The 14,562-nt window shown below is 46.7% G+C and overlaps 1 protein-coding gene across 3 annotated transcripts in view; it reads right to left on the bottom strand.

Annotated features, from left to right (window-relative positions):
• Positions 1-14,562, bottom strand: part of NECTIN1 (nectin cell adhesion molecule 1) — a 1,024,691-nt gene that overhangs the window by 861,763 nt on the left and 148,366 nt on the right. For all 3 annotated transcript variants that reach the window (XM_069614350.1, XM_069614352.1, XM_069614351.1), the window contains exon 2: positions 3,405-3,755. In XM_069614350.1, coding sequence (XP_069470451.1) covers positions 3,405-3,755 — 351 coding nt within the window. The remainder of the gene's footprint in view (positions 1-3,404; positions 3,756-14,562) is intronic.

Here is a 14,562-nt window from a genome sequence, read left to right as displayed (position 1 = left end):
AGATCATTTTTTCATTATTGATACAGGAGGTGGGGATTTGGTCCTCTGTTTTCTCTCACGCAAGTGGCACCATGAATACTGTAGCTTGAAAAATAATACACTACAATGATGCCAATACATGTTTCGCCTCAAATGTGCTTCAACAGGACTCGAGATAGAAACATGCAATCATTAAACTTGGTATTGTAATCAGAAAAGAAATGGAAAACAAATCTGCATTTATTGGAGAGAAATACCCAAGATGTGCAAGGAAGGATGAATAGAAACATCCAATGTTTTTTTTTTCCAACCTTCTCCAGTGGATACAATCCTCAGACATATGGAGAGAGATCTATGAACCATCTCTGATTTCTGATGACTAATATCTTTGCTCGTGGAAACCCACTTCCCAAATCTGATTCCATCATCGTAACTTCAAATAGTTCTTTGCCAGAATCTCCTACACTGAAGGGCCACTCTTCCTGCTGCTACCAGCCCATCCAACACATGCTTTTGAACCGTAATGGGGTGTAAACAATAACACCTGTCTCTCCACCTCTGTGCCCAATATACCCCAACACCACAGTTAACACCTACAGCCCTCACCCAAAGCCAATCTTTCCCCTGCTTCCCTATGCCTGGATGCCGAATTTTACACCTTTCGCCACATCTAACCCTTGTCAACCTCAACCCTTACACTACAGGCTGCGGGCCCTCTTCGCCGCCATCAGGCCACTCCCTTCTCCTCGCTTCCTGGTTTGTGTAATTGTGAGGGGTATTACAAGGTATGGTCCTTATCCTGAGCTCCAAAGTTACCCCAATCCTAGTTGTATTATTTTCCAATATAAATGCAGGACTACAGGTTTCAAAATGCACAACAAAAATTAAGTGGAGGAACATCTCACCAGAACATGGGGCAATGTCAGGGCTCTGCTCGCCACACATGCAAGAACCAAAGCCTTGCCATGCGCTGCCAAGGGAGAGGGCTCCAATAAGGACTGAAGGGGCAGGGGCTTACTAAGCACTGCCAAGGGAAAGGGTCCACTAAGAACTGAACGGGGAGAGAGGGCCTACCAAGCAGTGCCAAGGGAAGGGCGTCACTAAGAACTGAAGGGAGAGAGGGCCTACCAAGCACTTCCATGACAGAGTGTCCCACTAAGAACTGAAGGGAGAGAGGGCTTGCCAAGCAGTGCCAAGGGAGGTGGCCCACTAAGAACTGAACAGGGAGAGGGCTTACAAAGCAGTGCCAAGGGAGGCGGCCCAATAAGAACTGAGCAGGCAGAGGGCTTACCAAGCAATGTCAAGGGAGGGGGCCCACTAAGAACTGAACAGGGAGAGGGCTTACCAAGCAGTGCCAACGGAGGTGGCCCACTAAGAACTGAACAGGGAGAGGGCTTACCTAGCTTTTCCAAGGGAGAGGGCCCCGATAAGAACTGAAAGGGGAGAGGACCTACCAAGCTTGGTTGAGGAAGAGCACCTCATTAAGAACTGAAGGGAGAGAGGGCTTACCAAGCAGTGCCAAGGGAGTGGGCCTCACTAAGAACTGAAGGGGGAGAGGGCTTGCCAAGCAGTGCCAAGGGAGGAGTCCCAATAAGAACTGAAGGGAGAACGGGCTTACCAAGCAGTGCCAAAGAAGGGGGGCTCACTAGGAACTGAAGGGGGAGAGGGCTTGCCAAGTAGTGCCAAGGGAGAGTGTCCCACTAAGAACTGAAGGGAGAGAGGGCTTGCCAAGCAGTGCCAAGGGAGGGGGCTCAATAAGAACTGAACGGAGAGAGGGCTTACCAAGCAGTGCGAAGGGAGGGGGCCTCACTAAGAACCAAAGGTCAGAGAGGGCTTACCAAGCAGTGCCAAGGGAGGCGTCCAATAAGAACCAAAGGAACCAAAGGGAGAGAGAGCTTACCAAGCAGTGCCAAGGGAGGCAGCCCACTAAGTACCGAAGGAAGAGAGGGCTTACCAAGCTTTCCAAGGGAGAGGGTCCCAAAAAGAACTGAAAGGGGAGAGGGCTTACCAAGCAGTGCCAAGGGAGGAGGCCCACTAAGAAGTGGACAGGGAGAGGGCTTACCAAGCAGTGCCAAGGGAGGTGGCCCACTAAGAACTGAACAGGGAGAGGGCTTACCAAGCAAGACCAAGGGAGGGGGCCCACTAAGAACTGAACAGGGAGAGGGCTTACCAAGCAGTACCAAGGGAGGCGGCCCACTAAGAACTGAACAGGGAGAGGGCTTACCAAGCTTTACCAAGTGAGAGGGCCCCAATAAGAACTGAAATGGGAGAGGGTCTACCAAGCAGTGCCAAGGGAGTGGGCCCACTAAGAACTGAACAGGGAGAGGGCCTACCAAGCAGTGCCAAGGGAGTGGGCCCACTAAGAATTGAACAGGGAGAGGGCTCACCAAGCTTTTCCAAGGGAGAGGGCCCCAATAAGAACCGAAAGGGGAGAGGGCCTACCAAGTTGGGCTGAGGAACAGCCCCCCCATCAGGAACTGAAAGGAGAGAGGGCTTACCAAGCAGTGCCACGGGAGGGAGTCCAATAAGAGCGGAAGGGAGAGAGGGCTTACCAAGCAGTGCCAAGGGAGGCGTCCAATAAGAACCAAAGGAACCAAAGGGAGAGAGAGCTTACCAAGCAGTGCCAAGGGAGGCAGCCCACTAAGAACCGAAGGGAGAGAGGGCTTACCAAGCTTTCCAAGGGAGAGGGTCCCAAAAAGAACTGAAAGGGGAGAGGGCTTACCAAGCAGTGCCAAGGGAGGAGGCCCACTAAGAAGTGAACAGGGAGAGGGCTTACCAAGCAGTGCCAAGGGAGGTGGCCCACTAAGAACTGAACAGGGAGAGGGCTTACCAAGCAGTGCCAAGGGAGGGGGCCCACTAAGAACTGAACAGGGAGAGGGCTTACCAAGCAGTGCCAAGGGAGGCGGCCCACTAAGAACTGAACAGGGAGAGGGCTTACCAAGCTTTACCAAGTGAGAGGGCCCCAATACGAACTGAAATGGGAGAGGGTCTACCAAGCAGTGCCAAGGGAGTGGGCCCACTAAGAACTGAACAGGGAGAGGGCCTACCAAGCAGTGCCAAGGGAGTGGGCCCACTAAGAACTGAACAGGGAGAGGGCCTACCAAGTAGTGCCAAGGGAGGCGGCCCACTAAGAATTGAACAGGGAGAGGGCTCACCAAGCTTTTCCAAGGGAGAGGGCCCCAATAAGAACTGAAAGGGGAGAGGGCCTACCAAGTTGGGCTGAGGAACAGCCCCCCCATCAGGAACTGAAAGGAGAGAGGGCTTACCAAGCAGTGCCACGGGAGGGGGTCCAATAAGAGCGGAAGGGAGAGAGGGCTTACCAAGCAGTGCAATATATAGGGTTCATCAAGCACACTAAGTCAGAGCGGCTCACCAAGAATGAAAGGTTAGAGGCAGATCAAGCACTCTGAGAATCAAGGTCTTACCGAGCACGGTGAGGTTCAGCTGGCTCTCTCGGTTGCCAGAGGGGAACGTTGCAAACTCGCAGATGTAGACTCCCTCGTCATCTAGATCCAGCCGCGAGAGCTCAATGGTGCCGTCCCGGAAGGAGGGGTTGCGGAAGACCACGCGGTCACCATATGGGGGAAGAATGGAGGTGCCCATGGTTGGGTTGAAGATGGCCACGTTCGTCTTGGATCCATTGGTGGCCTTCTGCCACGTGACCTGGGTGATCTTCACGCTGGGCAGGGGGTTCGTGAAGCTGCAATGCAGCACCACGTCTGTGCCGATGAACCCAGAGATGGTGTCGTTCACTAGCACCACTTGCGGCTGCACCCCTGGAAACGAGAGAAAGAGTCAAGCTTTTAGACCAGAGACTTCTAACTGTGTGGGTAAAAGAGTCACGCATCAAGCAACATAGCACTTAAAATGTCCCACCGCACTGGAGTGAATCCGATGCATGATGCCGGGCCAATCCTCACTTTAAACTGCCAGACTCATGATGAATGCACAGCATGGTGTAGATGAAACAATGCATTGCACCACCTTGCACCTCCCACCCATCTCTCTATTTGCCACTCTTGCCTAGGATACTGACCCCGATTGTCCTCTCCAGTCATCTTGAATACACTTACTGGTTCACTGTGGAAGCTTCCAAAACTGCCCAACCACTGTTACACTGGCTGCAAATATTCTCATGGACACCCCCTGTTATACTGGATGCACAGCCATGCCTCCCTTGCTTGCTCCCCGTTTACACAGGTTGGAAAGTCAAGCTGGTCTCAAGTTCTTGTAGCTTATATTAACTTTATAGCCAAGTCTCTCTGGGATTTTGCCATTATGCCCATTGCAGATTCAAGCCACACTTGATCTCTTCCATTAGACTGGGCGCGGTGCTTGCGTTCTCCAGGATTCTGCCCCGTTACAATGGCTGAAGACCCCAGATGCTCTGGGGTTTTCACTTCTTACACTGGGTCCCTCTCCAAATATCCTAGAAGGGAAACCTGGTGTTTTCTGGGTCTCCTCTCTTCTACATGTTTAACTCAGAGCGGTAAACTCACAGGACTGTGGGCCTCATTACACGGTAAGTGCTAAACCATGGTGCTATTAGCACCATGGTTCATGCCGGTAATTTACCGATTCCGCCATGGCGGAATGGGGAATTACCACCCCATTCCGAGGTTGGCGAGGTAGTAATTCCCCATGCCGCCATGGCCCTTCCCCATTCCCATTTTTGCCCCATAGGGCATAATGGGAATGGGGAAGGCGCTAATTACGGTACCGCAAATTGCGATACCGTAATTAGCACCAAGGTCCCTTTGCGGGTCCCTACTTTAACGGCTGCTCTACACCAGCCGTTAAGGTCGGGTCCCGCAAAGGAACCTCGTAGTAAGGCGGTAAGGGTTAACAGTCACTGCTAGCATTACCGGTGACCGTTAACCCTTACCGCCTTCCGTGTAATGAGGCCCTGTGTCTATTACACTGATGGCATAAGCTCGCCTCTTCATGCATCTGCACAGACATACTGGCTGGAGAGCCAGGCAATTATATGCACATTCCTGTTGTAGTGTTTGCATTCTGTCTATTCTCGATATCCACTGGCTGGAGAGCCAGGCAACTATAGGCACATTCCTGTTGCACTGTTTGCAGTCTGTCTATTCTCCATATCCACTGGCTGGAGAGCCAGGCAACTATATGCACATTCCTGTTGCACTGTTTGCAGTCTGTCTATTCTCGATAGCCACTGGCTGGAGAGCCAGGCAACTATATGCATATTCCTGTTGTACTGTTTGGAGCTTGTCTTTTTGGTCGCTACCCAGTAACATTTCCCATGTTAGGCTACTCATCTGGCATAATTATGCCAAGGTAGGGTGGGGTATATAGTCTGACTCCTTGATTATTAGAAGTAAGGATTAATCTTAACCATGCACAGTTTTGAGAAAGGCCTAATGGCCGAAACACGTGTTAACCACTAAGAGCACTCAAATCAAGTCATGTTGGACCAGAAAAGCATACAATAAAACTGGAATGGTTCCACTACATCTGGCATAATTAGTACTCTCCCCTACCACCAACGATGGCACAAATCATGCCCCCTTTCGGTTCAACCCGGGCTACACTGGCTCCAGAACTGGCATGGAATAAGTTGGCTTCTAGAGGCCCTTTTAGATTGGTTGCACAACTTGGCCCCTCCAGGTTTCTCCCCCTCACAATGGGCACAGTGTCCCACCTCTCTCCACTGCCACTTGCTGCAGAGCCCCGTCTCTCCCAACTCCGAGTAGCTGCTGAGCCACACTCTCCCCTGTCCCACTTGCTACAGAGCTTCCCCTCTCCCAACTCCCAATGGCTGACGTGACCTGCCTCTCCCTGCTCCAATTGCTGCAGTGCCCAGTTTCTCCCCCGTCAGACCAGTTACAGAGCCCCACCTATCCCTCTCACTTTGGCTACAGAGCCCAACACCTCCCCTGTCAGTCTGGCTGAAAAGCCACTCCTCTCCATCTCACATTGGCTACAGAGTCCGTCCACTCTCCTGTCAGTCTGGCTGCAGAGTCCCACCTCTCTCACACACATTGGCTACAGACCCCCACCTCTTCCCTGTCAGTCCGGCTGCAGAGCCCCGCCTCTCTCTCACATTGGCTACAGAGCCCCACCTCTTCCCTGTCAGTCCAGCTGCAGAGCCCGCCTCTCTCTCACATTGGCTACAGAGCCCCACCTCTTCCCTGTCAGTCTGGCTGCAGGGCCCCACCACCCGCTCTACCATTTGCTACACAGCCCGACCTCTCCCTTGTCACTCTGGCTCCATAACCGCTCCAGGCCCCTTGATGTCTGCACCTAGGACTTGTTTCCTTCAGGTCTCTCTGTTAATCATTACATTGTGATCCTGGCTATAAACATTTGGCTTTTACAGATTGGTATGAACCTAGAAAACATCAGGTGTTAAAAGCACCCACATCTCTCCTACTGCCTTGGTGCATCACCCTACCTACATATAACAAAGGAGAGGAAATTATACTAATGATCATGGAGAATAGGTGACTTCTCTATACAATGAATACATCCAGTCCTGAAAAATATGGACTAGACCATGTACAAAAATCATGAACAAATATTAATGTATTTTTATTAAATATTCATACAATTTGTTAACAAAAAAGTAATATTTACTAAGATAAGCAACTCCAAATGTTTACACAAAACATAAGTCCAAAATACACATTGCAACAAAACCTTAATTATTACATCAAACAAGAAGTTGATACCACATATAACAACCCACAATAGCAATAGAAATATGTCCAACTGTCCACATGTGTGTCTTCACAGGCCCTACATGTTTCTGTCCCTCTAACACAACCTAATTGCATTGGAACATTCATCAGGGGATGGAAGTTGGGAGCAATGTGAATGAAGGACAGTCGTATGAGTATGGAAAAACGATTTTCAAACAAGCGTTAACTAGACTGAGAAGCAGAGAAGCATTCGGTTGTCAAACTGAATTCCTCTCTGCTTGTCAGCCTAGTGGAGTTTTCCACGCACTGTAGATGAAAAATGTCAAGAGTAACATGCAGGTAATAGAAAGGTGAAATGAAGCATGGTGACTTGAATACCTCTTCATCAGAAATGTTTGTGCCGTTTGCACGTGAGCACTGAGAAGCAGACTTGCCATGTTTGGTGGGTTTTTTGACCGGGGTAATAATCAGGAGATATCATGCATAGGTTGAAGATTATGGGAACTCTTTAAAGTGTGCTTGAAAGTCGTTTTGCCATACTCATACAAGTGTCCCTCATTCACCCTGCTCCCAACGTTCAACCCCTGATGAATGTCCAATGCATTTAGGTTTTGTCATAGGGAGAGAAACGTGTAGTGCCAGTGAAGACACAAATATGTACAGTTGTTGTTATATGTGGTAACAACTTTTTGTTTGATGTACTAATTAATGCGGTGTTGTTGCAATGTGTATATTGGACCTATGTTTTGTGCAAACATTTGGAGTTGCTTATTTTAGCAACAATTACTTTTTTTTAACCAATTGTATGAATATTTAATAAAAAACAAATTTATCTTTTTGCATGATTTATACACATGGGCTAGTCCATTTTTTTAGGACTGGTGGGGATGTATGATATAGAGAGGTCACCTATTCTCTATGATCATTAGTATCCTGTCCTCTTCTTTGTTATTTATAAATATAAACTTTAGGCCCCAAAGTCAGAACAAAGAGGAGACGGCCCTTCATAACATCAAAGTATCATTATAGACACTGTTTTTTTTTTTAGAACTATAATGTGGCATATGTATTTATTTAACACAGAGTAAACGTATCATAACACTTAATGAAACATTTCAGAGGTTATTCCCATATTGGTAGAGGTAGGAATGAACCACAGTCATCTTGATGCAAAGCAACAACCACCACATTCCAGGTCCAGCTGCTGTGACCCATGTTCCTATCCCAGATACAGCCTCTCAATCCCCATGAGATATCAAGTGCAGTGCAAGGGACTTAATGCTGTTAGGTCGGTCCAACACCCCATAACTAGCCCCCTTCTGCCCCCAGCAAACTCAGGCAAAATGAATTCTGATCTGAGCATTGTTGGGTAACAATCCCTCCACAGGGTGCCTGACCTACCGTTCTCCATCGTATCCCTGCAAAAGACAGGTTTGCCAACCCCACCACAGTGGTGTAATAAAGAAGCTGGTCTCTTTGCTGTATAGGTAAAACTGGTCAAGACGGAGCATCCCCTCTGCCATTAGCATCCTGTGCCAGATATTCCCTCTATAAGCAGCCAATCACGAAAAAGAAGCCTTGATAGTTCAAGGGTGAGCTTGTTTGCTGATGCCGTCAGATACGCATTTGCACTCCTCTAATCCACCCCGGTATCATGTCAGATCAAAGTTTGTCCACATGTTATATCATTATCACCAGTCTATCCTCCCTCTTGCACCTGGTGAGAACTGGCTGAGGACTTCCGGTCGTTCCTCATGGCTTCCTCTAACGCTTTCTTTGGTCAATGGTGGCCCGTCAGAAGTGGCTTCCCCCAACATCTTTTGGGATAGTGTCCCCTCCTTGGCCAAAGCAAAACCCAACTGGCTTGGCCTCCATGCCAGGGGCATGCCTGCAAGCTGCACAATATGTTGGATCTCCACCAATCAGCTCTAATTCGGAAGAGAAGAGTGATGCAATTCATTCATTGCTAACATGTTGGCATGGATGCCCCGCTCTAGGAAGGGGTGTCTATTATCCAGAGTGCTTGGGGGAAAGAAGTGCCACCATGCACCGGAGGACATCCCAGGAGGGGACCTGAAATGACGATTGACCACTGACTGTTCCATAGGAAGTGATGTCATAAGAATGTAAAAAGTGACATTTTTAATGTAAGAAAATAACTAAGATGAATATGACAGTTTCTAGAGAAGAGAAAAATGGCAATTTAAGTGTCCAACTGTGTGAGTTTGTAAAAAGAAACAAGAGAGTAAATGTCCTACTTAATCCCTGATCCACGAAGGGTCGGGATCTATAGGCGAGCATCCTTGGTCGAAATAAAATACCTTTTAGATAACAGCTGACTCTTAATTGTGAATCCTCAGGAAGCGATGAATCAAGCAAGACTGCCTGGAAGTTTTTGAGGCCTGCAAGGAGCATATATAGTAATAAGGGCATCTATGTGCGTCCTGAATAACCATAAGAAATCACTGTAGGCTCTGCCCGCCCCTGCTGTTTGCAGTGGGTGGCTATGACCATGGAAAGCCACGAGTGTCAAATATGGTTGTGTGCCAGAAATAGCCCCACAAGCCCAGGTGCTTCCATCATATACCAACTATAGTGTCCAATGCCCAGCTACACCCATCTTACACCAGCTTAAGCATCAAATTGATCATACGTAAGGTACCGCACACCAGGCTCATGTGCTGCCTCATGACCTACTTCACATGCACAGGAACAGGGATCATATAAACAGCCAGGATATTAGATGTCTGGTCCTGGGCAAATGAGCTTGAACCTGTGTGTGCGAGGCATGTAAGGCTGGCAGCCGCATGTACCCGTGCCACATGAGCACAGCATCAGCCGTGTCAACACCCACTTAGCCTTGTCACAGGACTCTGCGGTTGTATGTGCAAGGCTATTCTGCCAATGCACAACAGTGGGTAGGATGACAAGGCCACAGGGCCTATGTGGGGGCAGAGAGCAGTGTTGTTCCTACACGCAGCACCTCTCTGCTTGGGTGGGAAAGGCATCTGTGACGCTGAGGGCCTCATGGTGCATACACCACAGTGTGGACTGCATGCTTGCTCATTATATGTCATTGTAGGTTATTTTATTTGAGGATTTGTTATAGCTATAGCGCAAACCTAGTTCAGTAGCAGAGTGGGGTAGAGAAGGTTGTACAGCGGTCCAACAGTCGGCATAGCCAGGGGGTGGGATCAAGGGTATATGAGGCCTTCCACGTCAGTGATTGGGCGGCACCGCTTGAAGAGCAGAGGCTTCTTATTCTGAAAGGTATATTTTCCCCACCAATAATATTGCCATATATATGGTTGTGGGGTAAGGCCATAGGCGATATCATTAGTGGGGATAATGTATGGTGTTATTGAGACCTGCGGTTGTGGGGGTGGCCACCGCTCCATTAAAAAAATGATCATATCCCCCACAGGTTCCACGGCTTAATATCGCCGCAAAAATATGTCGATATTCTTGTATGGCGATATTTTTGTGGGGATATTAACACATGGAACCTTCTGAAAGGGTAGGGGGCAGGTGGCGAGGACACCAATAGTATTTTTGTTAATCCATAAGACACGCTGCTTATCGGTCTCAAATTGTTTCAGTAAGTTCGGTTAACAGAAAAGAAACCCAGCAGGGAGGCGATTTGTGCACCAATAGGGAAGGGCTTTCAGCTTTTAAAATATGTACAGCTAAGTGCAAAAGAAATGGGAAAGGGATGGAGTAAAAGAGAACCCTATGGCTGCAGAGGGTGTAGATGGGAACCTGAAAAGTGAGCTTGGTCTTCCGGCTCCAAGACCAGTCCCTCTGTGTTTACAGATAATACTGATCATTATACAGGCGGATTTAGTTTGAAAGTTTGAATTAATAACAAGGACAGGGGACCAGAAAATCAAGTTTGGCCCCATACCCTTGGGCACGCTCGAGGAGGGAGAGATACGGTAATGCAGTCTGGCGAGTACACAATAACAGCGAAGAAACGTACAATTAGTGGGGTGAGGCAATGCAGCATAGCGAGTAGAAGGTGCTGTAGAGATATATCATAGATGGAAATGTGGAGTGTGATAGAAAAGTACAGAGCATTAAAAAAAAAGGATAGCAGCATGAACCAATGGGAGTGGCACACATTGTCGAATGATATTAAAATAAGAAGCAATAATACAAGCAAAGTGGGAAAAGGAAATTAGGAAAGAAAGCATGGACATTGGAAAGCAAAAAGGAAACTAGAAAATTAGAAAGGAAAAAGGAAACTACAAAAATTGGAAAGGAAAAAGGACATTAGAAAAGAAAGCAGGACAATTGGAAAGAAAAGGAAAACTAGAAAAATTGGAAAGCAAAAAGGAAACCACAAAAATCGGAAAGGAAAAAAGAAATTAGAACAGAAAGCAAGACAATTGGAAAGCAAAAAGGAAACAGGAAACTAGAAAAATTTAAAAGGAAACTAAAAAAAATGGAAAGGAAAGGGGACATTAGAAATGTAATATAAATAAACTGAAAAGGAGGAAAGAAAGAACAAAATAAAGAACTAAAGAAACAAAGAACAAAAGAGAGAAAGAAAATCCGAAAGAAAGAACGAAAGACAGAAAATCAATTGAGAAAAAAGAGGACAACAGAAATAAAACTAAGACTGGTATGAGGAGAGGTACATTTTTGAGAACCTAAGTATTGGTCTTTCATTATTTGAGTACTTCAATTCAGTTACATGGACACACTGAGTATCTTGGGTCCTATGCATTTTCAGTACCCGAGGATCAGCCAATAGTCATTCAGGAACGTCCCACTCATCTATAGTTTCCACGGATAAGTCCTACTTATTTTCAGTATCTAAATATTGGTCGTACATGCATGGGTCCCCCGCCTATTCCATAGCTACGGATTCGTTCTATGGCACTAGGAGCTAAGCTGTGTTTTTCCAGTGCATTTCATCTGCAACCTGAAGGGCACAACCGGGTAAGCTTGCCTGCCTACAGATTTCCCTTTACAAAATATGAACCCCTTCAGTAAAGCCCTCTCCTGGAATATCCTAAACTACCACATTCCAATACTCCAAAAACCATACTTATCTACACTTACACCTAGACTAACAGCTGCAAATCCCAACACCCATCAGGCCGCAGACTCCCCACGTAAACCCAACACTCCCAGAGGGTAGGTAGTCTGTGTATCCCCAAACAATCTGCCACCTCCACTTCTGTCAACTCATGTCACATTGACAAACCCCCAAACATCTTGTAATAGCAAACTATACACACAACACTGACCCAGAGGTCAACGCACATGACCATGCTCTTCTGCATAATGAGCAACGAGTGCTCTGAAGGAGGAGAAGGTGACTTAGTGTTCCAACATGTCTGGTTTGGCTAAATGCATAGGGCATAATGATTGCTTGTACCTCAAGGAAGGCACACACTATGTTGGTATGTGCCTGACATCAGTAACAAACAAAGATACCTGCGTTTCTGCCATGTCATGTAAGACCAACCCACACAAATAACATCATGTCCCAAAAAACTCAACCAGGACCTACTGTCATGACCCTCAACTGACTAAAGGTGATCCTCACCCACACACCTTTCTGATATACAAACACAAACACGTGCATGCGCGCGCAAGAACACACATTCACGTCTGCACTCTATACAGTATACAACACACTCCGGTGTGGAGGGAGGTCACAAGACTCAATCCCTCAAGTCGCTCCAACTGCAACGAAACCCACATTCCCAGCCAAAACAACCTTCAGGGACTACATACGTAAGCACTGGGACAAGGACAAGTGACGTGGAGGTAATTCTGGGGCGATAAGATGATTTTGGGGTTTAGGCAGGGGGAGGGAGCAGGTATGTGTGGGAGGCTGTGGGGGGTGGGGTGGTATGTGGATTGTGCGATAAATCATAATCGTGAAACATGACCAGGCTAAGCAGGCTTGCTATGTGGTATTAGTGGCTAGGGAGGCATTTTGGTGCAGTCAGTCTAGTAATTTCTTAGTTTGGCTTGACCTTTTTTTTTAACTGCCCATCTCTTATAAAGCAGTCCTGGCTAGACTGGCATTTGCATTCTGCCAGGCTAGCCATTTCTTACGGCAGCATTGTATATTTTTTTGCGGCATCTGTGATAAAATAACCATGATAAGCGTTATTGCTTCAACTTGCATTTTGGTGCAACCAGTCTAGGTATGTCTAAATGTGGCCTGGCATGCTTTACTGTTATATGCTAAAATGAAAAAGTATCGCTTTATTCAACCAAAAGAACTTTGCATCTTTTACCACTATTCAAACTAACCCCCATCACCCCCCCCACCAAATGATTTATTTCATCATAACAATAAATTAAGTGCACAAACACCCATTCCAGACTTTAAAGGATGGCAGGGGCTGACTTGCTGCGCATACCAATGAAGGCCGGCTCCATAAGTTATGGCTACATTTTTCTTTAATGAATTATGAATGATTAAATCCCCTAGCAGTAATGGAATTTCTCTTTGAAATGTTTGTAATTCATAACCTATAAAATGAAATATGCACACATTTCCCCGTAGTCACTTATTCCATTTATTTAACGCAAAGCACGGGAGCAGGGGGCAAACAAACATTAAAAAATTAAATGAACTCTCAAGCCTATGAGGGCGCGAGACACCTTGGGGGAAGTGGAAAAAGAGCCCCGAAGAACATCATGGCATTATGGGCATACAAGGTGTCAGGGGGCAGTACAGTGAGGGCACATGATGATACAGGCAAAGTAAGGCGACGCAGGTAGCACAGGGACAGAAAGGAGACGCAGATTATACAGGATCCCCCAGCGGCACATAGACTCCAGGGAACAGGAAGATACAAGAGGAAGACACAAGGGGTGACGGGAAAGAAAGGACAGGAAATGGTCACAGGTAAGGAATGGACAGCCATGTGTTACCGGTAAGGAAAGACGCCAGGGAAATAATCAAAAGTAAAAGTTGACACAAGATGAAGGCACAAGGGATAGAGGTAAAGAAAGGACAGGAAATGGTCACAGGTAAGGAATGGGCAGCCATGTGTTACCGGTAAGGAAAGACGCCAGGGAAATAGTCAAAGGTAAAAGGTGATACAAGAGGAAGACACAAGGGATAGAGGTAAAGAAAGGAGACCGTGGGGATTCAGGAAAAGAAAGAGGAAATAGAGGATCCAGTTAAGGAGAGGAGACGGAGGGGAGAGGGGAGTGAGGTAAAGAAATATGAAACCAGGGGGTCCAGCTAGTGAAAGGATAAACAGAGTGTTCAGGCAAAGAAACAACAAGAACAGGGTTCACTTCAAGAAAGCAGACATTGAGGTTCAGATAAAGAATGACGGTGTAGGGGGGGTCTTCAGGGTTAACACTTCCAGCTGAGCTCATTGTATTTGAACATTTTATATTAGATTCAAAAACAGGATATGATTACAAACATCGCTTGTATTTATAATTATTAACCATATCCACAATGATTTTTATATATTACAGCTCTTTCGGCAGTTTATCCTGCGAAATCCCCCACTACTTCCAAATGACTACAGGCAGCAAACATCACATTTTTGTTCAAATATTTCATTCTGCTTATGCAAAACCTCATTAATTCTGCATGCATACACCATTCTCTCACCGTGGATATTCACTGACGCAAACACTCCGAACTTCCAAACCAATTCTCAGTTATTACAGTCTGCATTACAACAGTGGCAGACAAATACAAAAAAAACATCATGCCTGTCCTGATTCCTCCTCGACACTGCCCCTTCTGTTAGTAAACCAACCGTTTCTCATTGCCCGATGGAACGAAGTGGTTGACAGTCAATCTGTTGTGTACTTCCACCAGTTTTTTTTATTTATTTTTAGTTTTTTTTTTTTAATAACGGGGGATCAGTCGCAGGTGTTAAAGATGTTACACATCAAAATATCTGGTAAGGGTCTGATT

This window comes from Ambystoma mexicanum, chromosome 9 (assembly GCF_040938575.1).
Source record: "Ambystoma mexicanum isolate Mex_15411 chromosome 9, UKY_AmexF1_1, whole genome shotgun sequence".
Classification (NCBI taxonomy): Eukaryota; Metazoa; Chordata; class Amphibia; order Caudata; family Ambystomatidae; genus Ambystoma; species Ambystoma mexicanum.
The sequence above is the reverse complement of the archived record's forward strand: the minus strand, read 5'-3'. Positions and strand labels throughout refer to the sequence as shown.